The following is a 25,951-nucleotide window of genomic DNA, read 5'->3' on the forward strand; positions in this document are numbered from 1 at the left end:
GCTTGATCAGAGCTGTCCCACTAAAACATGCTTCAGTACTGAATTGTTACAGGGATAACTGCACTTTCCCAGTTCCTGGACACTCCATACCCCTGTGATTGCTTGGGCTGGCTGCTTGGATTTAGCTACCTGCAGCCTCAATCTGGGGAGCAGTGCTGTTGATGTGTTGTAACACAAAATCCATGTATTCTGGCTTCTGAAAGGGCTGTAGTCCTGTCTTTCTCCAGGATCTGGAATGTTTCTGCAGCAGCCTCTGCTGTATTTTCTCATGGCACAGTACTTCTCTCATTTTGCAAGCAAGCCCAAAATTTTTTTTTTTTTTAATTACAATGAATTTTAAAAAATCAACTCAGTGGCTCTTTCCCCTTCACTGATATCTTTCATGGACTGTAAATTGCCTGTCTTCTCTGCTTGCAGTGTCTTTCTTCTTACTGGTAGCATCCCTTCCAATTCATGTATTTGCTTCCTCAAATTCAGAACCTTTTGCATGTATGAGTTGAGTTCTAAAGAGTTTTTACATGTGAACTGCTGACAGAGGAAACTCCTGCACGTAGCAGCTGAGACCACATGAGTGTCAGTTCATACATAATCTCAGGGGCTCTCTTTAAAGTATTTTTAGTTGCAAGAAACTGAAGTTTTAAGTCTTTCCCCCAGATTCTCCTCCCCGGTTCAGGATTTTCTGTAGTCAGGTGATGTGGGATGGAAATCCTCGAGGCAGAAACATTTGCCCTCATTGCTTTATTTGCATTGCAGCTGGAGATTGCAGGAGGCAATAAAATGATATCCAGCATGGCATGGCAGTAATTCAGTGCATCACTGCTGAGCTGTTTGTGACAATCTTGGAATGCAATGGTGGTTAAAACCTGCTAATGGAATCTTCTGTGTTTTTTTTCTTTTTGTGTGTTGTTTTTGTTTGTTGTTTTTGCAGTTTACCCACACTATTTCTACCGGTGATATGCAGCATTTTGAACATTTGGAACCCTTAACCTGTTAATACTTGTTAAATGGACACTTTGAGATATTTTATTACAGAGTTTTTAATTAGCAAATAAATTCATGAGTACTATAGAGAAAATATTTTAGAACCTAAATGTTTCTTATATTTATGTGACTTGTCATTTATATAGTTACTTACTTTTTCTGTTTCTATTCAGTCTACAAATCAAATCATTGCTGATTTTTTATTCTAATTTTAGTCTTTCCAGCTGAATGTACTGTAATGCTTGTATGTATATGTCCCTATGAGCAATATAGGGTTTTTGTAAATTATGCAGTAACTGTAATTATCATTGTTTTTTAATAATGAAACTGAAGGTGAAAAGGATTTTAATACCTTTGTAAAAGTATCACGACACCGAGCAGTATATATTTTGTCTTTTGGAGCGCTTAGCTTAGATCTGAAAACAAGTCCAGCTTTTTTTCAGGTGAGCCTTTGTTGACGTAGGAGGGACGGTACTCGAGTGTTGTTCTCCTCAGAGCTGTACCTTTCCACACAGAGGATGTGTCAAGTAGTGGCAATTTGTCTTTATTTAAAGTGGAAGTGGTTGGAAAAGCTGGGAGGAACTCCTCAGCCTGCAGGACGCGTTGCAGGAGCAATTGCCTCAGTGCTCACACCCTCTGCTGTGTTTGTGCAGCGCCTCTGCGCAGTGACTCAAAACAAGCCATAAACCGAGGACTCTTTTTGTTTTTGCTTTTCCTTCCCTGAGGAAGACAGACTTCATAATGATTCCTGGTTGTGAGCCACAGGCCACAGAGAGGTTTTTTTTTTTGTCCTAGACCTTTTTGCTTGAAAACACTTGGTGGAAAGATGCTGGTGGAACCAGTTTTAATGGACCAATCCTAAAGCACTGCAGCCTCCTGTCAAATGAGTAGTGAAAGATGAAGGTACAATGGGCTGAAAACTAAAGCAGTGCATCTTCTAATAAAGGCCTTACTTTTCTTATGTAAGTCATCCTATGTGTTTTGTAAACTTGTTCTAAAGACTTGTCTGGACTTTAATTTGGATGGTTGTAGCCATTTTGGACTGTATGAGTAGAAAATGTATCTGACACTTGTAAATGGCATATTAAAAAGCCAGCAAGAATCTGTTCAGATGGTGCATTATTTATTATGCAACAATATATATAGCATGTCTTTTTTCTTATTGTTTTCCACTTTTAACTTGCTTGTAAAACTGAAATTCATTGTTACTGTTCTGTTTTTCTATTAATCTTTTGTGTATTTTCAGATTATGTAACAATATGTACAGTCTACTTTTGAACTATTTTTATCACAGTATTATTTATTGCTTTCAATAAAGTACTGATGCATTTCCACTGCCAATAAAACACTATGGAAAAGCTAAGATCTAATTGTATGCAGGCAGAAACTTTGCAGTGAGTGGATATTGTCAATAAAGCATCTTAATGATTGTTTGCTGCCCTGTAGATCTGGTTTCAAATGATGACCTTTTTCCAGGAGCAAAAATATTCAGTTAGATGATGTGACATTTTCTTTGGAATTGTTCGAGTTCACATGCATTAATATCAGTTTTCTGGAAAAAAAATCTGCTTTATTGCCTACTTCTACTCATCTTTAGAGCTATGATTTGCTTTTTAAAATAATAAACCAGACCTGACACACAACTTCAGTGTATTCTGGTCCACATGGTGAAAATGGAAATGCTGTCCTAGACAGCAGCAATGGTTGCTTTGGTAATAAAATGAAATCTTGGCCATAGTGATATTTGGGGAGAAACATAGGAGTTGAGGGAACCAGTGCAAAATGGGGTCACAATAGGGCTGTTCATGTCAATGTTGATATATTTGTAAACCATTTCATTGAGTAGAAGACAGAGGAATAAAGTTGCAGAATGATGAAAGGAGTAGTAAAGCATATTTCATCATGTCCTCCAGATCAACAGCAGGACGTGGAAGGCCTGGAGAAACACTGCCATGGATGATCTAAACCTTGTTCAGTGGTGCATCTCTGTTTGTCTGGCTTGTCTGTACGAGTTGCTGTCTGTCCATTTGCAGTCTCTTTTATATTCTCAGAGAATCTATCTTTCTAGAAAAAAACTCTAAAATGGAACTGCAGAAGGAAATCCTGACTCACTGCTCAGCTAAACTTTGCTGTTTAGAGAAACCTTGCCTAGGCGTTGCTGGTCACTGATGTGAGTGATAGTAGGTGTTCAAAGTCATGTATTGTTGCTTCTCAAAAGTGAAACCAATGCGGGATAGACTTGTAAAATGTGAACAGAAAATGCGTTTATTATTTTGAGGCTGTAAAACGTTAACTGTTATGGAACAATGGAACTGACATGAGAGGTAGAATAAATGAGTGAAATGGCAAAAGCTTTCACAAACTGGCAAAAAAACCTGTGTGTGGTGACTTCCTTCTGAGTTACACAGCAGAGCTGTGCTGGAGAGATCAGAAAAACGTGTCTTGCTCAGTTTTAATAACTCCCACACACCCTGCTGAAAGAAAACTGCACATGGAAAAGGCACCTGGGTCTGTTACAGTAAGCTTTAGGTAGTGTTTGATTAGATACAATATTTTGTAAATTGCCAAATGTCTTTAAAAGCTTTAGTTGGAAAGAGGGCTGTAAAAAATAAACTATGCATCCTATCTGCATGCTTCAGAATTATCTGAGTGAACTTTAAACTTGCAATTTTTGCATGTCTAAAGGACAGAGACTCTCAAAACAGATGTTTTAACTCTGTCTTTTAAACTGCTGTAGCAGTGTCTTCTTTTGTGGATAGTAGTGATTTATCATGCCAAGATTTGGAGAACAGGTTAATTAGTTCAAAGCAGAATTTATTTTTGGGGGTTAGTAGGCTAAAAATTGAGAGGGAGTGGCAGCAAAATTAATTTTCAGGTAAATAAAAATTGACACTATATGTTTGAGGGTGGTACTGTTAAAAGGAACTAAAGTGTCACTTTGCCTTTAAAAGGAAAGTTTTTCACTTCCCACTGTCAGGGTTATAGCTTTGGTGCACAAGTTACTCTACATTTTGTTAATTTCATTGTTTGTTAATTTCATTGTTTGTTAATAGTAGGGGACTTGGGAGGGAAAGGGCAATTGTAGTTACCTGGGGTGGCAGTACCTTTTGATTTTACAGGAGATGTTGGAACAGATGGGTGAAAAGTGATACATAAATGTGGCTGGTATTTCTACCTGTACATGGAGGGACAGGTGAAGACTCCAAAAAGACACAGAAGAGACAGAAGTAATCCCTAAAGGATTGAAGTTCTCTGTACGTGTGTTCTCCTCTAGCAGACAGAGTTTTCAGAATAAATTCAGCCCTTTTCAAATATACTGTATCCAGTTTTTGGGATAAATCACACTGCATGTAATCCAGGAAAAAGTAATGGACCTATTTATGGCATGAACTGGCTACATTCAGAATTAAGTTGTTCTTGTGTTCACCTGGATTTTTTATCATCTTGCCCTCTATTACAGCTTGAATTTGTGTGTTTATCTGTAGAAACAGCGTTCCTTGGGGTCTTCCCCTCCTTCAGAAGACGCGAACAAACCATCACCTCATTCCACAGTGTTTTAAACCCCCGCAGTTCCCATTTTGGCATCCGTTTCATTTGGATCGGATCCCGGCCACGGGGGAACCTTTTGCCCGCTGATAAAAAGCGATGAAAACCCCTGGGGATGAAGTAGACGCGACTTCCAAAACATGACGGTGCAAAAGTGAGTGCTAAAAAAAAAAGAAGGATGTTCTCAACTGCACCAGCAACTCCCCTGTGGCCATTTTAAAACTACTGATGCTGCATTTTTTGAAAGGGGGGACGGAGCAGCTCCAGAAATAAGCATTTATGATAGAAATAAGCATTTATGATGGTCGGGGCGGCTCGCAGGCCGCGGGGGAGGCGGTGTTCCCGGGGGCAGCGGGCCCCTCCCGGCGGGGCGGAGCGGAGCCCGTCACGCTCCCACCTGGAGCCGGGAAGAGGAAGTGGGAGCTCGGGAGAAGCGGAAATTGCAGCAGCAGCAGCCGCCGCCAGCCCGGGAAGCACCGGCGGGGAGCCAGCACCGAGGAGGAGGAGGCGGCGGCAGAGGCAGAGTAAGCGCGGCGGGGCCGAAGGGCAGCCGGGCCGGGAGCTGCGGGCACGGCCGGGCAGCGCAAGGCAGAGCCGGGGGGCGTCGCGGCTCCGTGTCCTTTTTTTTTCTTTAAAAAAAAATAATATTTAAACTCCAAAGCTGGGAACTTGAGGACAAGCGGCAGGATCTTCCCACAGCGCAGGGAAGAGCCCCCGGCCGCGGTGCCAGGCTCAGGCCGTGGGGCCCGGCCGGCCTGGGAGCTGCTCCCGGCTCCCCTCACATCTCCCGGCTCCCCTGGGCGCTGCTGCCCCGAGCCCGTCCCTAGGCCCGGGCAGCGGGGAGGTGCCCAGGCTGCCGCTGAAGGTGCTGGGTAGGATGATGTGTGCCTGATTAGTCATAGCAGCGCCGGCCAGCGCATACATCCCAGGCATATATATTTAGCTTGGGTTTGTGTTCGAACCGTAGCGTTCGCTCCTTCCTTCAGGAATCGTGACCACGTGAGCCAGTGAGTCATGAATAGATCGTGTTTCTCCTCGTTCTGCCCTGGAATCGGTGCTGGAATAGCAGGCGGAAATCGGGCTGATTCCTCTGGCTGCGGGCTGGGAGCCCCGGCCGCTGGGGCTGCTCTGCTCCTTGTGGAAGCCACAGAGTGAATTCCACCGCTTTGCTCTGTGAAATTCACAGAGTGCGGGGCTGAGCTGTGGAGCATTGGAAAATGTTGGCTTTTGTGGGCATGATTTGTAGAGAATCGTGGTGGGTGCTGGATTTTGCACGGGGGTGCGTGTGAAATCCTTCTTCCCTGTGCTATTGTTTGTGAGAGCTTGAGGAGGAAGCAGTGAAACCTAGACTGAAGGATGCAGCTTTTGTTCTTTCACATGTCCAAGCACAGCTGAATGAACAAAATACATACGTCAAGTGAGCTTAAGAAACGAGTACTTGAGGGGAAAAAAAGTTGTGTTTGGCACAAAGCAAATAGAAATTCATCATACACAGCACCCGAGTCAGCTCTCATCACTTGAATTCCATTCCTAGACATCCTTCACAGCGTGGTGGAGCACATAAGGATGGATACGGAACATCCCCCTTAGGAGAAGTTAGAAATAACTTGGACCCGTGTTGAATTTCATTATTGAGCTGGTTGGGTTCTGCTTTCCAAGGCTTTTGCGGTTTTTTTGGTGAGAGATGGATTTTAGTAGGAAAGAGTAGGACAATCAGACACAATCATGTGAGAGAAGGCTTTAGACAGAGTATTTTAAGGATGACATTAAACCACCTGTGCTGGGTTATAAACTCATAGTCTCAGAAGCTTTTTGGATATGAGGTACTATTATAAAGGTTAGTTCCTTAACTGCCAGAGGAATTGGAGATGGAAGACCTCAAAAAACATGAAGGGAAATGTGCTAATACTGTTAGTATGTCACCTGCTCTGCTTTTACACCCTCCTTCCCAGCTACTCCAGCATTTGCTACCCTGATGTTTGACTGTCAGTTTTCTGGCTGCTCTCACTCACATTACCAGTCCTGAAATTTCTGAAATGCTCCATAAAAGTGGCTCATCAGCTCGTTCCGCCAGGCTGCAGAACGAGCCTGACAGAATAAGCTGTGGACTTTACCCAGGGATTATTAGTTATGCATTTAAGAGGAAGTGAGTTTTCATCCCACCCACTGAATTATGCTTGTGTGAATTAAATAGCCTATGATAATTATCTTTCTAATCTGTTTTTAATTAGAAGGATAAAGGTAAGCGGACAGAATGCTGGTATGTTAAAAAACTGAACTCTAGTTGAATAGCAAAGAAAAAATAAAATAATTTCTCTGAAGTGTATTCTGAAAAAGCTGGGAGAACAGGTAGCTTGTAGTTTGATGTTTCACTTTTGCTTTCTAGAATGTATTTGTTTTGATTTATGTAGAATAAAGGGTGTAAAATCCAGCCAGTAGCACCAGGAAGATCAGGAATTCTGCTAACTAGCTGAACTGTTAGTTAAAAGCATTAACTTGATAATGGGGGAATAAAGTTTCCAGAAACTGAGAGGCCCCAAATCATTGACCTCTTGAAAGTGCTGGGTGTCGTTTCTAGAAGCCATTGTTTGCTTTTTTTGTGAATCTTGCTTCCTGCAGTCGCCCTCTGTTTCCCCTGGAAGCCAGACAAGGTGCTGGGTTTGTGAGCACCGTGTCTCACTGGGGATTACCAAGGAGCAGAGCTCCTGTTCTCTGTTGTTGTTGGAGTTGTGTGCAAATTCTTAGAGTTGTTGGGATTTCTCTCACCCTGCTGGAACTCCCTGCATGGCAGAGGAGGTTGTGCAGGTGTAATGCAGGTGAAGAACAATGTTGTGCTCATCACTTATAACGCCTGGGGGGGAAAATAAATCGCCTATTCCTACACCTTAATTGTAGGCACAGGATCCAGAATTAGCAGCAGTCTTTGGAAGTGCATGTTGGCTTGGAAACCTGTGTGAGCAGAAGTCTTTGAGTGCAGTGACTGCACCAAAGGCACACATTAATTTGAGCAAAGAAAGGTGACTTTGTTCTTTTGAAACAGCAATTGCTCCTAATCTTTTTACAGTGCAAATGGGAGAGTTAAACAGGTTTGTAAGGCAGCTTGAGAAGACAGCCTGAGCTCCAGTGGTCAAACCTGTTTTCACTGCAAGCACAGCTTTTGGTCATGTGGTTAAATAGCATGCTTTATTGGGAATTTTGGATTGCATCTCCTGTGTCAGCTCCTGCAGGAATCACACGAGCTGGCAGGTGAGTGACCCTGCTTCTCCTGCTGGTGTTGCAGATGTGGAAGGCTACTGCAGGCCACACCGTGACTGTCAGCCAGGATGATGGAGCTGATGACTGGGAGACAGATCCAGACTTTGTGGTATGGCTTTGGGGTTTGCTGATCCACCAGGAACTTGTTCTGGGACAGTTCCAGAGGAGCTCTGGGCTGGGGGACGTGGCTTGGCCAAATAAACTGCCAGGAGTGTGTCCCTGGAGTGGAGGGGAGGTGAAGCTGCTGTTCCAGCACCTGTGGCCTCAGTGACTGCTGGAAGCTTTTGCTGTGAGCTCTGAGGTGTGTGTGCCTGGTGATTGCTTTGGGTTTTTAACTCTCTCTTGGTGTGTGTCCTCCACAGAACGATGTGAGTGAGAAGGAGCAGCGCTGGGGAGCCAAAACCGTCAATGGGTCCGGCCACCAGGAGCACATCAAGTAAAGCATTTCTTGTGAAGTGTATTAACAGGCACAGTCCCTGGCAACTTTTAATGTGATCTCAGTTACTTGTGTCTTCATAATTAAAACAAGAGTCCCTGTAGAAGATTGATTGTTTGCCAGATGGCTGGTCTTTCAAATCTGTCTGTCTTCAGAGCTGAAATTAGAGCAGAAGTATGGTGCAGGGACCCTTAAATCTTTCTTTGTCACTGGAAATGTGGTTTTTCCTGCCTCTGTATCTGAAAAGGGGGTTTTTGTGCTGTTTTGGTGCAAGAGCAAGTAGTGCCAGGGGAGAAGCTGAGGGATCTGAGCAGTTTCAGTTTGATACTTTAAGGAAACGTTTTGTCCCTTAATTCTTACACTTTGATTAGAAAACTGCTACAACCAAACTCATAAAAACCCTTGCAAAGTAACAAACTGAGCTCTCTGATGGAAAAGGAAATAAGTGCATCACAGAGGCATATGTGAAACAGAAATGATGCATCTCTTCTGAATCCTGTATTTCTTACAGAAAGTGTCTAGGACAGAACTTTAAAGCAGTTTTAGGAAATGTGTGATGTTGCAAACAGAGGAGACTGAACTCTGGTTACTTCAGGGATCAGTGTTGCTCTGCTCTATTCTGAGGGCAGTGGGAATTCCTGCTGGCTGAATTACACCTGAGGAAGTTCAAAACTCATGTGGGAAGTGCTTAAAGTGCAGATTACACCTTGGATTACTCTTCTTTTTATAGCCTGCACTGCCCTCAGTTCAATTCTGTACATTTTAAGGGATCACCTTGGGAAGAGGAGGTGCAAGTTTCCTTACATCTTTATTTTGCAGTACAGTGCTGTCTAGAATGCTGTGTTAGAATTAGCCCTGATACTACAGGGACTGTGTGATGAGATGATGCCTGTTCTGAAAAGTTGCCATCCAGATAGAAAGTAGAAGAATTGGGAAGAATTTAAATTAGGACACAAGGAAAAAAACAATATGTTTCAGGCTCAAATCAATTCTAGGTAAAGGATTGCTAAAATAGCAAAATTCCCTTCCACATTCTTCTTAAAACCAGCAGTTTCTTTTCTTTTCTTAAACAACATTTTGCAGTGGGACAACTCCAATGTCTCAGAATATGAGGAAATGTTTCATATACTGAAAAAATGGGAAGGGCTTGAAAAATCCAAGTGATCCAGCTTCTCATTAAGATGACAGTTTTGTCAGCTTTATATTTTTGCATCTTTTTGAAGTTGCTTGCTGAAACCTCCTTACTAAAAGTTGCTGCTTTGTTGTCTTTTAAAGTATTCATCAGCTGAGGGAGAATGTATTCCAAGAGCACCAGAACCTCAAAGAGAGGGAGCTGCAAACAGGACCAAAAGCTTCCCATGGCTACGGGGGGAAGTTTGGCGTGGAACAGGATCGCATGGATAAAGTAAGTGTGGATGGGGATGGGGCTTCCTTGGGATGGAGGGAGCAGGGAAAGGAGAAGCCTGGCCAGCAGCACTCCCTGTGTGAGCTGAGCTTGTCCCAGCTTTGCTCTGGGCTGTGCACTGGCCCCACGTGGTTTTGATTGATGCCAGGTCTGGAGATGATTCCCTTGGAGTCGGGATTCAAGTTTTTAAATTTATGTTTCTAAATGAACAAAGGGCTTGGTGCATTAATAAATCCAGTATGATCTTTTTATTTGGATGCTGGGCCAGCTCTTCTATGCATATAGATAGAGACTGCCAAAAAAATGAAAAAAGGATGTGCTGCTGCATTAAAATCAGAGTGCAGCTCTTGTGAACAAACTGTGAACAGTGACAAAGAATGCAAGTATTTAAAATACAGTACTTCAATCAGATGGTAGTTTTTTATATAAGGAGTTGATGGCTGCTTATGTTACACTGTGAAATTCTAATTCTTAGTATAACTCCTTTAGTCATGTGATAAATAGGCATATCAACTTCTGGCTGCTTTCTTTCATGAGCTCTGCTAGAATAAGAATCAAAACATTTCTAAATCAGAAAGTTTTCTTACTTTGTTTTCTGTATTCTTGGTAACTTGACGGCCTTAAATTTTTGCTGGATTCTCATATTCCAGAGTTAATTGCTGTCCAGTTCTCAGCAGGCCAACCTTTGAATCTGAGAAAAGGAATTGCTGAGCAGATTCAGGCCTGTTCTGCTGCTGCTCTCTAGTGTCAGCAGTTTATCCCTCACCTGTGTCTGTGGGAGAATGAAAAAGGAACAAAAGTCAGCAGTGTTTCCCATAGGCCAGAATTAATCGTGGGGAAAAACATGCTGGTCATGCCCATGTGAGTGATGCCGGTGGCAGGAGGTGTTCACAATTTCTGTTTGTAACGAATCTTTCTCCCTTGTAACTGTAGTTCTGAAGCCTTGTGGCTGAGATGTCTCCTTTGCAGGTATCTGTGCAGGTGTGCTGCTCCTAAAGCTTGGCTTTAAAGCTTGGCCATTCAATCAGGGTTGCTGTAGCATTGTCATGCTGCAGGGTTTTGCTGCATTTAGGGCAAAACCTTGGTTCTGAGTTAAAATGAACATTTCCATCACTCTGTGTGCCATACCTCCTGAGCTGGTGTAAAATGTACAGAAAAGTTATGAGGGTGTTTGACTCTGAAATACAGATTACCAAAAAGTGTATTTTTCTAAGGGGGGTTTTGTTGTAATGTTTGGTATTTGGTGAAATGCAGGAAGTCCTCGTACCACCAAGAAAACACCACACTTATACCTCAGTTGGTGTAACAAAAGGGAGATCAGGTAAAACCACATAAAACCTAAAATTTTCAGAGCTTCATATTTTTCATAAATGTAATGGGAAGAAAAAAGGGAGGTGGGAGCCTTTTCTGACACATTTCACAGCTACTGTACTACAGAACACCTGAAAAATGGACAGGAGCGTGGTTGTTTCAGTCAGGAAAAGAAGGAAGCTTTTTTAATGCTTTTGAGCTAAAGTAGTGTCCTGGTATTGCCATCCTTGATCTGTTACCTGGCAATGACTTCATCCTTTGCTTCCCAACCTGCTGGGAATGTTGCCTCCAGCCCCTGTGTGGAAGAAAAAGAGCAAACAGTGTAAAATCCAAGGTGTGCAGACACCTTGTGTCCTCAAATTAATTCACCTTGGCCCAGCTGCCTGGCACAGATGATGCAGTGTTGGGTTACTGGTGAGTTGCAGGTTGCTCTGGCCAGTTGCCAGTGTTGGCACTGGGCAAGGAAAAAACATTTTTACTCGAGGTGTGAGGCTCCAGCATCAATAGCAGGAGCTGGAAGGGCTCCCCAGCACTAGGTCAGTGTAACACTAGCAAGGGCTGTGTGGAGGCACTTCCAGATGTGTAATTTCATATCCCTGTGTCCTGCCAGTGGGATGGATGGAGCTCAGCCTCTGTTCAGCTCAGCTTCTGGGGTCAGGATGCAGGGCTGGATGCCTTTGGCACAGGTGTGGATGCATCTCCTCATGTTCAACACCATTTTGCATGTGAGGAAGATGCCTAATTGTGATTTATGCAGGAGACTTGGGTGCCTCCCTAAACCAATGGCAGCTGGCTCTGGTTGTATTTGTATTGTTGTACAAAAATATTGTTGTATTTGTTGCAGTCCCCTGTCAGCTAAAACAGATCCCTGAATAAACACAAGGCTGTGTGTTTCACCTGAAACTCACTTCAAATTCTGCATGAATACCATCAAGACTCCCTCTGTACCTGTCTTGTTTTCATTCCTGTGCTTTTGAAGTGCAAATGCAGGGCATAAAATAGTTCCCATAAAATGCAGTCACTTCCCTTGCCTAGGCTGGATTGGTAGCATGGCAGCGTCCGTGTGGAGACTTCCCAAGTGAGCAGGAATTTCCAGGGAAGTTGGTTTCAGCAGGAGGAGTGGCAGTGGTGCATGTTGGTAACAAAACTCACCCTCCAGTTGCTTGGTGCAGTGTTTTGTCTGACACACAGGACTGTGTAGAACTGCTCTCTGAACTGCACCAATTTCTTGCAGTCAGCTGTTGGACATGAATACCAATCCAAACTCTCTAAGCATTGCTCCCAAGTGGATTCAGTGAAAGGGTTTGGTGGCAAGTTTGGAGTACAAACCGACAGAGTTGACCAGGTGAGTGATTTCATCTCCTCCTGCAGCCACTCACAGTGGTTGGTTTTTTTCCTTTTGTACATAAAACTGCAGAATTCCAGTGCCTTAGGATGCTGGTGTGGGCTGCTCTTCCTGCTCTTTTTGAAGTTTAGCAGAAGCTAACACTGACTGTTAGGGAGATAAATTGCTGTTTAAAGCAGAGTAGAAAAAAGCCCTCATGGGAAATTGAGATGAATTGAAAAGAAACCCTAAAAGAGATGTTAAAATATACTTTTTTGTGTTCTTTGACAAGGTCAGTATGAACACTGTAGAATGTTTGGGAATGGTTTGTCCTGTATCACAGCATGAGCTACTGGCCAGGATATCTTGTTCCAAGACTGTGTAACAATCCCTGCATGGAAATGCTGGATTTCTGTCATACTGAGTTGCTGGACCTGGCAAGGCCAGGCTGGAGTGTGCTGCTGGCACAATTTGCCTTGGCAAGGGAGGGCAAAACCCTGGCCATGAACACATGCACTGAATTGCCTGGAAATGAATATGGCCCATAAGTTAAAGAGGTATTTGTGCTCCCAATCCAGAAGGTCAGAGCAGTATGGAGAGACACAGGAACTTACTGTACTCTGTGTCAACTGAGGTGCATGCAGTTTTTCTCCTAATGCCTAACACTGTCACAGTTGTCATTTTATTTCTCTTCCAGTCAGCTGTTGGGTTTGAATATCAGGGCAAAACTGAGAAGCATCCCTCCCAAAAAGGTAAAGTGGGGAGGTGTCACTTCGGTGGGCACATCTTCTATAAAAAACAGAGTAGATTCTTTCACTGTGGGGGAAGTACCTCCTTTAGTGGGACCTCTGCATGACATTCCCAATGAATCAAATAGTGGGTTTGGTGGAACAGAGGAGGAAAAAATGAATTTCCTAGCAGTTTCATAAGTTGATGAGGTTTTAAGACACAGAAATAGTGGAGTCGGGAGTCTAATTTTTCTTTCTGAAGTGAGGTTCAGGGGCATGTCAGGAGGACTGGGAGTTGTTCTTTGCTGTATTGCACCCTGTTGGAAATAGGGAAAAAAATTAAAGGGAACCATCATAAGCTGTAGGACTATTGCTTATCTTATGTTTAAAATTAAACTGAATTTTATGTGCTAAAGCCCTCATAATGCTTGAGTTCTGAAATAACTTGTTTTTCCCCTCAATTGCTAGGCTATGCTGTATCCATGACAAGTTGCTTTCATGCTGTTTTTATTGTGCTTTACTCTCAATGCAGACTACTCAAGTGGTTTTGGTGGAAAATACGGAGTACAGGCTGACAGAGTGGACAAGAGTGCAGTGGGGTTTGATTACCAGGGGAAAACTGAGAAACACGACTCCCAGAAGGGTGAATAGTGAATAATAACATGTGTTAGCAGGCTCCTTCCCTAGTGCTGTAGGCACTGCCCATAGCCCATGTTGTAGAATACTCGTGTTTTACACCTCTTGCACTCCTCACCTGCTGAAAGGTAATGCTGGGTAAAATTTATGTTGCTGAAAACCTCAGCTTCTGGGGAAAAAAAGGCCAAAAAATCTGCCTGGTTTTAAGGGATAGTCTAGGGCACACAAGTTTGTCTGGGGGTTTTTTACAGCTCCTTTTGAAAAGCTGTAAATCAAAGTAGTCAGACTGTGAGCAGCCTAATCACCACAGAGAAGTGCTTCTAAAAGAATCAACTGTTGTGGATTAAAACACTTAACAGTGTTTATCTAATCAAAAATTGACCATTTTATGGAAAAATGGTGACACTTCTACCATCTGTTTTCTGTTTGTCCCAAAGAAATGTTTGAACTCTAGAAACACTGACAAGGAGCAGGGGGTGTTTTAAAGCATCCAGGCTGTTGCTGATGTGGGTTTTGAAGTTCACTTCCCCATAAGTGTCTTCAGAATTTTACCAAGGAGTCAGGCAGCTGAACTGCTGGCGTTGCCCAGCAAAATGCTGTTTTATTTTCCATCCTGGAGAATGTGTTCTGAAGGATTTCTGACTTCAGTGTCTGAAATCAAGTTTAGCTGTGGGTGTCAGTGCTTCTTTTAAAACACAGTGCAGTGCTAGCAGCCCTGATTGTCACAGTTTCTCAAGGTGATGGTGTTGTTGCTGAACACTTACAAACAAAACTCTTCCCTCTTATCTCTAGATTATTCCAAGGGCTTTGGAGGTAAATACGGTGTTGACAAGGACAAAGTGGATAAAAGTGCTGTTGGCTTTGAATATCAAGGCAAAACGGAAAAACATGAATCACAGAAAGGTTTTTATCATCTTCTTTAAAAATAGTAGCTCTGATCCTTTTAAACCTGGGAAAAATACTTTGGGGTTTTTTTTGGGTGGGAGTTTTTAGTTTGTTAGGGGTTTGTTTTTGTGGTAAATGTGTGTTTACCCCATGTGTGTGCAGATTTTGGATACCTTTAAATAAGTGAATGTATTATTAACAGGGCAGTTAATCCCCTAACATATTCCTGGGTTTTTTTTACTAAATGCCATTTGCAGCTACGAATTGCAATAATGTTTTCTGAAAACTTCACAGATTATGTAAAGGGCTTTGGAGGCAAGTTTGGCGTGCAGACAGACAGACAAGACAAGTGTGCCCTTGGCTGGGACCACCAGGAGAAGGTGCAGCTGCACGAGTCCCAGAAAGGTACCTCAGCCCTCAGCCCCTTGCTGTCCTTGCTGCCTGCCCTCGTTTTGGCCTCCTGTTGCCTGTGTGAGCCCTGCCCTGGTGTCTTTGGGCACAGCCCACAGGAGCTGACATGGGGCTCCTTTCCTGTGTCCGGTTTTGCTGTTGTTGGGTGAACTGGGTGCTGCAGAGCAGCTTTGGCACAGCTGACACCCAGCCCCTCAAAGTCCAGGCTCAGGACTAAATTTTCCCTTTATGGGCCTGCAAGTGTGCTGGATTATTTTCTTTTTTTCAGTTGAGCTGTGCAAACCACAGGTTAGGAATTCCTTTCCGCAAATAAATTTTCCCGTCTGAATTCTGTTGTGTATATCCCTATTTCCATGCAGGAAGAGTCTAAAATCAATTGCTGATCATTTTTGTGGCCTGTGGGCTACCTGTTCCTGTGAAATATTTGGTTCACAGTAAAAATCCAACTTCCTGTAAAATGCAGCTATTGCTCCTCAGCCCTCTGCCTGTCACTGCTCTTGACTTAATGAAATAAATATTTTTTTAAGTGATGAAATTAATATTGTTCTGTTGGGTGCTCCAGCAGATTTGTTTTGAGATGATTACCTGAATCTCTTTTTTTCTGTGCCATCCCTCATTTTATAGTACATATATATATTTATATAAATAATTATATATATAGATGTAGATGGCTGCTCCCTAGGCAGCAGTAGGGAATGATCAGCTCTCAGCTGAAATCTTTTCTCCCTCAAGCTATGTGGCAGCAGGAACATTCCTCTTTCCTTTAAGGAGTATCTGGGGGGCGGTCTCTGTGGGGCCCATCTTCACACCTCTTTAAAAGTCAGCTCTCTGTACAAATGTTAACCACCCTGATGAGGGAAGCTCATTTGATTCTCTTGTACTGTTTTGGTGGTTTTTTTGTTTGTTCTCTTGTATCTGTTGTTGTTTTGTTTGGATGAACAAATTACCTGTGTACCTGTGTTCATACCTTTGATCAAGTGCAAGTGCATTATGCAGTATGGATGAAAAATGTTGAGAAATGTTTTTTTTCTGTGACTTCAGAATGGTGTTCTTATATCTGATAAATCACCTCAAGTTGAGACTTTTTTCAATTTACTTTTGCAGAAGTGTCTTGATGTATTTCTTTTTTTTCACCATCCAAAATTGCTGATAATTGAAATTATTGCAAAAATTATTTTGAGTGTCTCTGACTGAAGTTTGTTTCCCTGCCTTGGTTTTAACGTATCCCGTGTGGCTTTTTCAGACTATAAGAGTGGTTTCGGAGGGAAATTTGGTGTACAGACAGAAAGGCAGGACCCATCTGCTGTGGGGTTTGATTACAAGGAGAAACTAGCCAAGCATGAATCTCAACAAGGCACCGTTTTCACTTGTTACTTTCTTACCAGTGCAGCCACTTCTCACACAGTCTGAAATAGTTCTCTGAGTAGATCAATGCCAGGAATGTGCAGACACACTATTGCGCTTCTGTTCTTCCATGATCCAGCTCTTTTCTTTATTTAAAATATTACCTCAAGCAAGTCTGTATTCAAGAAACACTCAGTGTTTAGTCAACAGCTCTGCAAAGTCCTCAATTAGTTATAGCTGTACATGCAGGGGAATAATGACATTATTGTTAGTATGATGTTAATGAAATCAGATTTATAGACTAAACATAAAGTTTTGCCTGGGTAAATTCGTGGAAAAATATTCAGATAACAACCATGCACGTAACCATTAACAAGAAATGGGCTGTGGCAAGATCATTTAAAAATGATTGTAGTCTTTGAAAGAAGTAGGGAATGTTTGTTCTTGGGTGAGCAAATGCTGTTATAATGCTCTGTTTATTCATTGTGAAATAGTTGGGGTGCAACCCATGAATTCCTGGTTTTCCATTATCTTAAAGTGAGGAGTCTGGAGCGGGAAAATGTAAGTGTAGTATATTTATTCTGGCTGAAAATACCTCCAAAGCTGAAGAAAATGAGGTTGTTCATTGATAGCTGGCATTTCCCTGTGCTCTAGTGACACATATTCAGACTTTCAGAGCCCCAGTGCAAGCACTGCAATGGCTGGCAGGGAGAGCCAGTGGTTTGGGGGCTGAGAGGAGAAGGGATGGATTCCAGGGATGGATAGGAAACATGGGCAGTGTAAGGGCACATTCCTACAGCTCACACACACCACAAAGAGGGCTTTTTCCAGTCACACACTCTTGCTGCTGCTGTTGTGCTGCTCTGGTGCTCCTCAGACGTTCCCATGAGAGCAGGAACCCCCTCCTGTCTGGGTTTGTTGGTTGTTTTTATCAGTGTCACTGGGAGTGAATTTGGGAGTGTGACAAGTGCTGAGGGCAGCAGCAGCTGGGGGGAAGAGTGTGCAGCTCAGGGCTGGTGTGGGATAGCACAGCCACCTCTGCTGGTGAGTTGCTTAGGCAGCTAAAGCTGGCCTGTTTAATTTCCCCTTTCTGTGTGTAGAGCAGGAGTTGCCACCAACGGCTTTAATGTTCACCAGCTGAGTATCTCAACCAAAACCACTGGAAAGAGAAAATTGTTACATTTTCCTGCCATTCACAAAGAGGGAAAAAAAAGCCAAAACCAAAACACCTCTGTGGTCACTGAAGACTCCTTTGAGCAAAGCAAAATGGCTCAGGCTCCCTGGTCCCTGCAGAGGGCTCAGAATTGGTGCTGTCAAAGGCTGTGTTACAGAAGTGATGCATCAGGAGGGCTCCTCCCTTACTCCTTGCTTGATACCTGTTCTATCCTCAGCTCTGTGTTCACTCAGGGAGTGCATGTGGCCCACAGTCTGTCTTTGCTGCTCTTCCTGAGGGCTCCTGGGTTTCTGTGTCTCTCTGCATCATGGCCAAGTTGCATTTTCTCTGGTGGCTGTCACTGTGGCTCTGCATGAGGCTGAAATGGCTCTTTGCACCTGAGGTGGCTTTTGCATTTGGCAGCAAGGGGGGAGGGATACCCAACTGCCTGCTCTGACCTTTTTTCTCCTGCTTTCAGATTATTCCAAAGGATTTGGAGGCAAGTATGGTGTCCAGAAGGATCGGATGGACAAGGTAAGTTGCTTCAAAGAGCCATGACTTCTGACCATGAGGCAGAACAGCCTGCTTAGATCTGCATTGCTCAGCTCTCTATTTCTGGACACTTCTCCAGTCTAAGGGCAGAGTTTTGTGCTTTTCTAAGCCTTTAAGAAGCAAATTTATACACACAGAGCTGATGCCAGCTTATGTGGATTAGATCAGCAACAGCTACACAATGTATTTTTATTGCCTTCTTTTTAGATCTGATGAGTCACTCATAAACTTTTTTATTTTTAATTAATAGGATTTTGATGTGTTCAGAACTGCCCCTTAAGATTAATTCTTTCCAGCTTGACTTACAGAAAGGATTATTCTGTTTGTAAAGTTTTGATCCTTCCTGATTTGGTTTTGATGTTCTGCTAAAAGCCTTAGGGACAGTACCACAGTAAAATATCTCAGGTTGAGGCTGTGTGAATATCCTCATGAATTTATGGGAGTTTTTACATGTATCCTTTTTGTCCTTACTGATAGAATGCAGCAACTTTTGAAGATATTGAGAAACCATCATCAACTTATCAGAAGACCAAGCCAGTAGAAGCTGGTAAGGCATTGGCCCCAAATCCTTTCTTTGGAGGTGATTATGTCTGGATTATTGATGTAGCAGTGCTGAGTAAAGGTCATCCAGACAGAACTGCTGTATTTGCAGCTCTTTAGTGCCTCAGATATTCTCCTACTTCCATTAGAGGTGGTTTTGCTTTGTTCCAGTTTGTTTTTTTCTCTTGAGGCTCATCAGAGTTAAGGAAGGGAGAATAAAAAGCGTGAGAATAAGGAAGAATAATTGTGTAGGGTAATGGTGGGGCCTGTACCATGAAGGAGAGGAGGGAGAAGCATTACAGAGGATTTTTGGAGGAGAAATGAGATGTGCAAGAAGTTTGAGCTGGGAAGGGAGAGGAAGAAAGGGATAGAAGGATTTTCCTGACTGAACTATAAACTCAGAGGGCAGAAAAGCAGAAATTTGTTGCAAAAACTCATTACAGGCTACTTTTTATAGAACCATGATTTGACTTGAGTTCTTTCCCCTGTTACAGTTGCCAATAAGACAAGCAGCATCCGAGCTAACTTTGAGAACCTGGCCAAGGAGAAGGAGCAGGAGGACCGAAGGAAGGCAGAGGCTGAGAGAGCCCAGAGAATGGCCAGGGAGAAGCAGGAGCAGGAGGAGGCTCGGAGGAAACTGGAGGTCAGTAACATTCAAATCCCATTGGAGCAGCCTGCTTTCAGTGCAGTGCTGGGAGAGAAGGGAATCTTTGAGAAAAGGCTCCTTCTTCCCAGCTGGCCTTTAAAGCTCCAGCTGTGTGTTTGTGCCTGTGCTTCAGCTGTGTCTGACTCCAGCCTGGCCTTTTCCTCCTGTCCTTCTGCCTTTTGGCAGTCCCACATTCCCTTTGGGCACAGAGGAGCTCATGAGGGGAGAGCTCTGGGGTCCCCAGAATGTGAAAGCTGGTGATGCTGTTCCTTTGGGATCAGTGTTTTGGGAGATGGAGGTGGTATAACACACAGCCAGGAAATCAGAAGATAATCTTCCAAATGTCAATTGAATCTTAGTAAGGGAATTTAAAAAATTGACTTTGCATTGGTATGGGTAAAAGCTTCATGATTTTTGTGTTATTCATAAGCAAGATAATTCCAGGACATGTTTAGTCAGAATCTGTATCTTACCTGCCTTATGGAATTTGCATATTTGTTTGTATTAGTTTGTGTTACAGGAGACTAAGGCTTGATGCAATTAATTTGTTTTAAGAGTACAAAAGACTGCCTGGTAGGCTCTCTTCCTCTAAAGAGATTGCTTTTTAAATTTTCTTATTTTTCCTTGTTTCCCCCTTTTCTCTCAGCTTATCACCTATTTTCCCTTCTGGCCCCACGCTGTGCAGTGTGAGCATATGTTCACTGCAGAAATGTGTCACGAGCTGAATGGGAGCTCATCCTCTGTGCATCATTCTCATGCTGCCTGTCCTCCACGTGGACTTTTAGTACCTTCCCCAAACACTCCTGGGGTTTCTTTACTGTGCTGGAGAAAAGCTGGGAGAGGAAGAGGTCATGGAATGGTTTGGATTGGAAGGGACCTTAATTGCTTTGTCTTTTTTTTGTTTAATTACTTTGTTATCTCAGTAATTATGTTATTTCTCTGCTGGTATTTTTGCTGTGAGTGTGGGTTAAATCCAAGCCATTTTGCTGGATTTTTCTTGTGCTTCATCAAAGATTCTGTTGCCTGGACACATTTGAAGATTTTTTCCCCCAAAGCTGGTATTTAGATTTCCCTGTAACCAGATGATTAATGTTCTTACAGCCTGAACATCGCCACGGTTAATTGTGGGATTCTGCAGACACAGAGAGAGGGGGATGAGGTTGAGGGGAGCTGAAATGGCTCTGCTGGCACTGCCCCTTGCTCCCAAGCAGAGCAGGAGAAGGGCAGAGATGTGATCCACAGCATCCACAGAGAGTGCCAAGGGCAGGGATGGGCTCTGACTGGAGTGAACTTTATTTCTGTCACTGAACTTCTTCACTTCCAGAGCATATGTGGGCATACAGCCTCCCACAATGGGAGTGTACATATGGACTGCATTCCTTCCAGAGCCCTGGTTGGTGGCAATCCTTGTTCTGGTTTGCTTTTCACAAATGTCACACAGGCAAAGAGTGCTCAGGGAGCTCTTCTTTGATGCCTGGGTTGAGTCAGTGCTGCCTCATGATTTCACTGTGCTCTGCTGCCTTGCAAAAAGAGGCAGGATGCTCTTTCACATGGAGCATTTCACTATGGAACAAAACCCAGCCTGAGGGAAACCATGCAATTTAAATGTTTTATGGCAATTACATTGTGTCTATCCTAAACTATAATCTGGACTGCAGACCCATTTCCTAGGAGAAATTAGTCAAACTGTTGCCACATTTACTATCATTAATGGATTGATGCTGCTTAATTTGTCCCCAAACTTATGTTTGACTTCTAATACTCACTTTGTTGGTGCCTTTTTATCTTTTCATCTCTAGGATTTAAAAGTGAGGGAGGGTTTGCATCAGGAGAGACTTTTCCCAGAAAGCACAGCACTGAGCTTTGGATTGTCTTCAAAGCTGGCTCTGCTCTCAAGACACACTTTGCTTTCTTTTTTGGATACATATTTTTTTTGAGCTGTGACAAGCAAAGGAAAGGAAGAATTTTTTGCGAGAGTCCTACCACTACATCTCTGTACTGCCATCTCCTGAGAATCCTCTGGGGTGTTAGAGCTTGATGGGCCTAAACTACTGGAGTGCACAGATTCCCATTGCACACATCCTCTCCTCCTTTTTTTCAATGAAAAAGACAGTTTGGCCCTGGATTCATGGTTTACTTTTCACCTGTGGTAAAGAGAGGCAAAATGGAAGTTACCTATGAAATAGTTACCTTGTTTTGTGTCACATTAGCAACACAGGATTTCTTGCATTTCCATGTCCTGCCTCTCTAATGAGTGGCTTTCCAATGATTGTGCAATTGCCCTCACTGGTGGGATGGCACTTGAGAGAAGCATGAAGCACTTGAGTGCCAGAACAGATCCATGTTCTTTGTGTCTCAGAACACAAAAGCAGTACTGCTTTTATTTCTACCACATTTCTTAATTCCTCTGAACATTGGAATCCTGACTGTCACTGTACAGGGCCCACTTTTGTCTGAGCTGTTCAGTCCTTTGCCTTGGCAGGGTGTTTTGCAGACCTGCTGGAGCTTCACAGCCATTTCTCACCAAAGGCTGTTCATCAGTTGTGCCCCCAGAACACGTGTGGGCTTCAGGTTCTTTAAACTCAGCCTGAAATGGGACACGAGGCCCAGCCAGCTGATGAGCAGAATGAATACACTGAGCACCAAAGCCCTGCAGTTCCTCTGGAGATGGGCCAGACAACTCTGGGGCTGTTCTTAAACACAGACATGCATATGTGCCATGGGGGTTTTGTTTCTTGCCTTTTTTTTCCTTCTGCTGTGCTGCATTTCTCAGCCCAGTCCTGTGACCTTGAGCAGTTCATTGCAGGATGTATTGCCTGTCCTTCGTTCTGAAGGGTTGTTTCTTGGTCCCCTCATCAGTGGCTGAGCTGCACTGAAGTTTTCCTTTCTCCTGGGTTTAGGAGCAAGCCAAAGCCAAGAAGCAGACCCCACCACCCTCTCCTGTGGTGCAGGTGGCAGAGCAGAAGGCGCCCTCCAGCCCGGTCTATGAGGTTTGCTGGGATTCCTTTGGGATGTGGGCTTTGATCCTGATCCTGTGATCTCCTCACAAAGCCCTGACAGAGCTCCCCTGTCTCCCTGCAGGATGCAGTTTCCTACGAGGCAGGGTCAGCCTACAAGAGCTCCAGCCCCTCCTACCCTGCTGCCCAGGAGCCAGAGGCTGGCTACAAAGCGGCACAGCCCGAATACCAGGAGGCAGTGAGCCAGAGGGAGGCAGAGTACGAGCCTGAGACTGTCTATGAGGTGGCAGGAGCAGCAGACCACTACCAAGCAGGTTTGTGTCTCACAGCAAGCCCTTTGGAGAGGGATTGTTTCCTTGTGCAAGAGCTTAATGAGCAGCTGTCCTGATAGCACGCTGTCCTGGTTTGCTGAACTCTCAGTCCAGTGAGACTTTCTACATTCCCCACCAGCAAACTTTAATTAGGAAATTAATAAATGGCTGCAGCAAGGTGTTGAAGTTAGTTAACTTTTGTGAGATGATGTTGGAGTAATTACAGTGCTCTCCAGGGTCTCAGTTCAAAAAGAAATTCAGGGGTAACCATTCCCACCCTGCGGAATGTAGCTCAACATGAGAAGAAAGCACTGAGCTAGAGATTAAACGTGCTGCACCAGGAAAAAAATCCAATCAACAATTCTTGGAGTTTGATATTGAAGTGTTGGGTTCTGTTCCTGTGAGGGAGTGGAGTAGGGATCTCTGAAGCTGCAAGAGTAAGATTCTTTTGAATTCCTGTTTTTTTTTTTCTCGCCTCTTCCAGTTATTAAATGAGCTGTGAAGGATGAAACTGCTCTGGTACAAAAACCTGGGAATTTTAAGCAGGCACCTTTCTGCCCCCCCAGCATACCACCACTTGTATTAATTATTGTCTTACACAGTGATCTTGAGCTCAGCTGTCCTGTCACATTTTACAGAAGCAGTACAGGGCTGATTGGTTTTATGTAGTCCCATACTCAGTGTCTCCTGTAAATGCTTCTTTTCATGCTTCAGTTGTGTGTGATTGAGGGAGTAAGTCCATGCAGAAGGAATGTCAGCACTGCTGAAACCTAGCATGGGCTGTTGCCTGCTTCCTGTGTGGGTTAGCAGTGCAACTGAAGGAGCAGCACCTCAGAAAAAAACTGAGGGTGGAAATGTACTTCATGTTTTAATTGTTCTCCCCTCTCCTCCTCTCTTCAGAAGAAAACACGTATGATGAGTATGAAAATGAACTTGGGATCACAGCCATAGCCCTTTATGATTACCAAGCTGGTGAGCAAACCTCTTGTTTTCACCCTTTGGCTTTGAAAACTCTGCTCTGCATGAGATAAATCTGGATTTTTCCTTTGCCTTTCTATGTCTCTTGTGGTGGCAAATGAAAAGTCAGGGATTTGGGGGTTTAACAAGAGCGCAGATTGCAAATTTCCGGGTGCGCGTTGCAAATTACCGGGCGCTGTTTGTGGGGCTGGTGGCAATTTCCAAAAGGCTCCTCCAGCCCGGTGCTGGGGCTTGGTGAGCACTTGGCAGGGTGGGTGCTGACCCCGTTGGGCTCTCCCTGCAGCGGGTGACGACGAGATCTCCTTCGACCCCGACGACATCATCACCAACATCGAGATGATCGACGACGGCTGGTGGCGCGGGGTCTGCAAGGGCCGCTACGGCCTCTTCCCCGCCAACTACGTGGAGCTCCGGCAGTAGGCACCCCTGCTGCTGCTCATGCCTTAATTCCCCAGCCCACACACCACTGCTCACACTACAGACACACCACGAGGCTTTCCCGAGGATGGAGGGGGTATATGCATATGGCTTTTATATTTAATACTTTGCTGATGCTTTTTAAAACACTTAGGCCACAGAAATCGCTATATATTGTAACTGCTCTGTCTTTCACCGAGGCTCTTGGGATTTATTTTCATCTGGGAATGTTTCTTCTCTGCCAAATTAGCCAAGCCTTTTGGAGGACAGGTAGCTGTCTGCTGTAATATTGCATGTTTTACTCCTAAGTGAGCAGATTTAGTCAAGTGTTCGAGTCTAGTTAGTCTTCCACAAAGCGTTTGCAGCTGAGAAGGTCATGGCTATGCAGGCTGTTTGCATTTCCACCAAGTGGAGAGGACTGGGGAGGTGCAGAGTTGGTGATTTTTCTTATTTTCCTTTTTTTCCTTTTCTTTTTTTTCCTTTTCTTTTTTTCTCTCCTTTTTTGTTTTCTTTTCCAGATAGTGCTTGAAAAAAATGAAGAAAATGTTTTACAATTGCAGTTAATCAAATACTGCCCAATATTTATGGAATATTAATGTTATGAAGGAAACAGTCTGGTACTTTTTCCTTCTCCTTTAAAGTGGAGTTTCTTTGGCTCTTAAATTAATTTTTTTTTCTTCTTTGTTAATTATTTTTTCTTGGTCCTGCTCCTCCTGCTTATGTTATCCCAGAGGAGGGCTGCAAACTCTCTAGCACTGATTGTCCCAAATTCCTTCACCCTTTTGTTTTTGCTTCACCCTCCTCTTTTCCCAGAGGGAAAACTTGGAAAAGTTACTGTGCAAGTGTTAAGTCACCCAAAGAGATTCCTGCTTGTTCAGAAGGAAACTGGCATCCAGATCTGCAGGAATATTCCCATTGCTTTAAATGGGAGGAAAAGGCAGGAGGGGTGGGATTGCAGTTGTGTTCTGTGTGCAGTACATCCCTGCTCACACAAGGAAGGAAGGAAGGGCCTGCTGTGCAGTAGTGACATTTTATGGAATCATTTTCAAGTCAAGGAATGTTAATGATTGGATTGGAAACCCATGTAAATGATCCCCATTTTTAAACCAGACAAGAGACTTTTTTTTTGTATGTTCAAGAGAAACTGCCAGTACTGTTCTACTAAACAACACAATTAAACCTTGGTTTGGTTTTTGGGGTTTTTCTTGCCAAAACTGAAATTCCTGTCACTGTAGAAAGCTGACCACTGCAGATTTAGGGTCCCTACCAAAGATAGCAAGTTGCATCCAATAGTGCACATGTTCAGTGTCTGTACTGTCTGTTTCCACCTTCTGATCAAAAGGAAAATGTCAAATCTGGTGTAGAAGCCAAGAGAGAAGGCAAAGACTTCTTATCAGATCTCAGTTTGGACCAATGGAATATGGAAGGCCTGTACAAAATGGTGAATTGTACAGAGTGTCAAGGGAGAAGGCATCATGTTGAACCCGTTCTTGGATGGTTGGGACAATCCTTCATGAATGTCACATGTGTGTCATGATTATTACTATTTTTTTCTCCTTTCCATGGTCTCATATCTGTGTTGTATTTGCATTACTAGGGTTGGGTTTTATATGCAGTTTATTTTATCCAATTTTAGAACACCTCATAGGGATATGATTTTTGTAAATTAAATATTCAATAAACTTTTTGAACCATTTGCATGGAATATTTTTTTTTCATTTTCTTTTGAAAAATCTCAGCATCAGGCTTTTGTTTTACGTGCTTGTTACTTCTGCTAAAAACACCAGAGGGCTGCAGGGTTTGTGGCTGCTCCTGGATTTTGGGAATGCTGGTGGCATCGGGGCACTGGCTGCTCTTGCAAACAGAGATATGGGTTACATCAAATAAACTTTTCCATCCCTTTAAAGCTGTTCTGCTCTTGTTCCTGGCAGGGTGGGTTGTTCCCAAGACTTTGCTCCTCTCAGTCCTGCCAGCAGGAAGGTCCTGCCTTGCTGTCCAGATTTTACCATTCCAACCCTGAACTTCTCTGGGAATCTGGTGCTTGATGCACTGCTGGAAATGTCGAGGAAGAAAATCCCAGCAGCCTTTTTTGGATTCTGTAGTGGTGCTGATGATTAATGCTAGTTGCTGTTCAT

General features: G+C 43.5%; 2 protein-coding genes across 8 annotated transcripts in view; both read left to right on the top strand.

Moving 5' to 3' along the window:
* Positions 1 to 2,624, top strand: part of PPFIA1 (PTPRF interacting protein alpha 1) — a 52,606-nt gene extending 49,982 nt beyond the window's left edge. For all 4 annotated transcript variants that reach the window (XM_059473734.1, XM_059473733.1, XM_059473731.1 and 1 more), the window contains one exon: positions 929 to 2,624. The gene's annotated coding sequence lies outside the window, so the exon portion shown is untranslated. The remainder of the gene's footprint in view (positions 1 to 928) is intronic.
* Positions 2,625 to 4,914: 2,290 nt separating this feature from the next.
* CTTN (cortactin) lies at positions 4,915 to 25,512 on the top strand. 4 transcript variants are annotated; one of them, XM_059473807.1, is made up of 17 exons: positions 4,915 to 5,051; positions 7,808 to 7,891; positions 8,145 to 8,218; positions 9,494 to 9,623; positions 12,169 to 12,279; positions 12,956 to 13,010; positions 13,519 to 13,629; positions 14,415 to 14,525; positions 14,802 to 14,912; positions 16,162 to 16,272; positions 17,894 to 17,949; positions 18,445 to 18,514; positions 19,002 to 19,150; positions 22,054 to 22,143; positions 22,235 to 22,424; positions 23,322 to 23,393; positions 23,683 to 25,512. In XM_059473807.1, the coding sequence occupies exons 2-17, from the start codon at positions 7,808 to 7,810 to the stop codon at positions 23,817 to 23,819; spliced, it is 1,662 nt and encodes a 553-aa protein (XP_059329790.1). In that variant the 5' UTR covers positions 4,915 to 5,051; the 3' UTR covers positions 23,820 to 25,512. The 4 variants fall into 4 exon arrangements, with proteins under 4 accessions (XP_059329790.1, XP_059329792.1, XP_059329793.1 ...); XM_059473809.1 differs by lacking the exon at positions 16,162 to 16,272; XM_059473810.1 differs by lacking the exon at positions 13,519 to 13,629.
* Positions 25,513 to 25,951: the final 439 nt, after the last annotated feature.

The sequence above is a fragment of the Ammospiza nelsoni genome, chromosome 6 (genome assembly GCF_027579445.1).
Source record: "Ammospiza nelsoni isolate bAmmNel1 chromosome 6, bAmmNel1.pri, whole genome shotgun sequence".
NCBI lineage: Eukaryota > Metazoa > Chordata > Aves > Passeriformes > Passerellidae > Ammospiza > Ammospiza nelsoni.

What these genes read in the sequence shown, in the direction of transcription:
- CTTN (XM_059473807.1), top strand. Translation starts at nt 7,808, where the DNA reads ATGTGGAAGGCTACTGCAGGCCACACCGTGACTGTCAGCCAGGATGAT. An exon ending in AACAGGATCGCATGGATAAA is followed by an intron (nt 9,624 to 12,168) that starts GTAAGTGTGGAT and finishes AATTTCTTGCAG; the next exon opens with TCAGCTGTTGGACATGAATA. An exon ending in CAAGCATGAATCTCAACAAG is followed by an intron (nt 16,273 to 17,893) that starts GCACCGTTTTCA and finishes TCCTGCTTTCAG; the next exon opens with ATTATTCCAAAGGATTTGGA.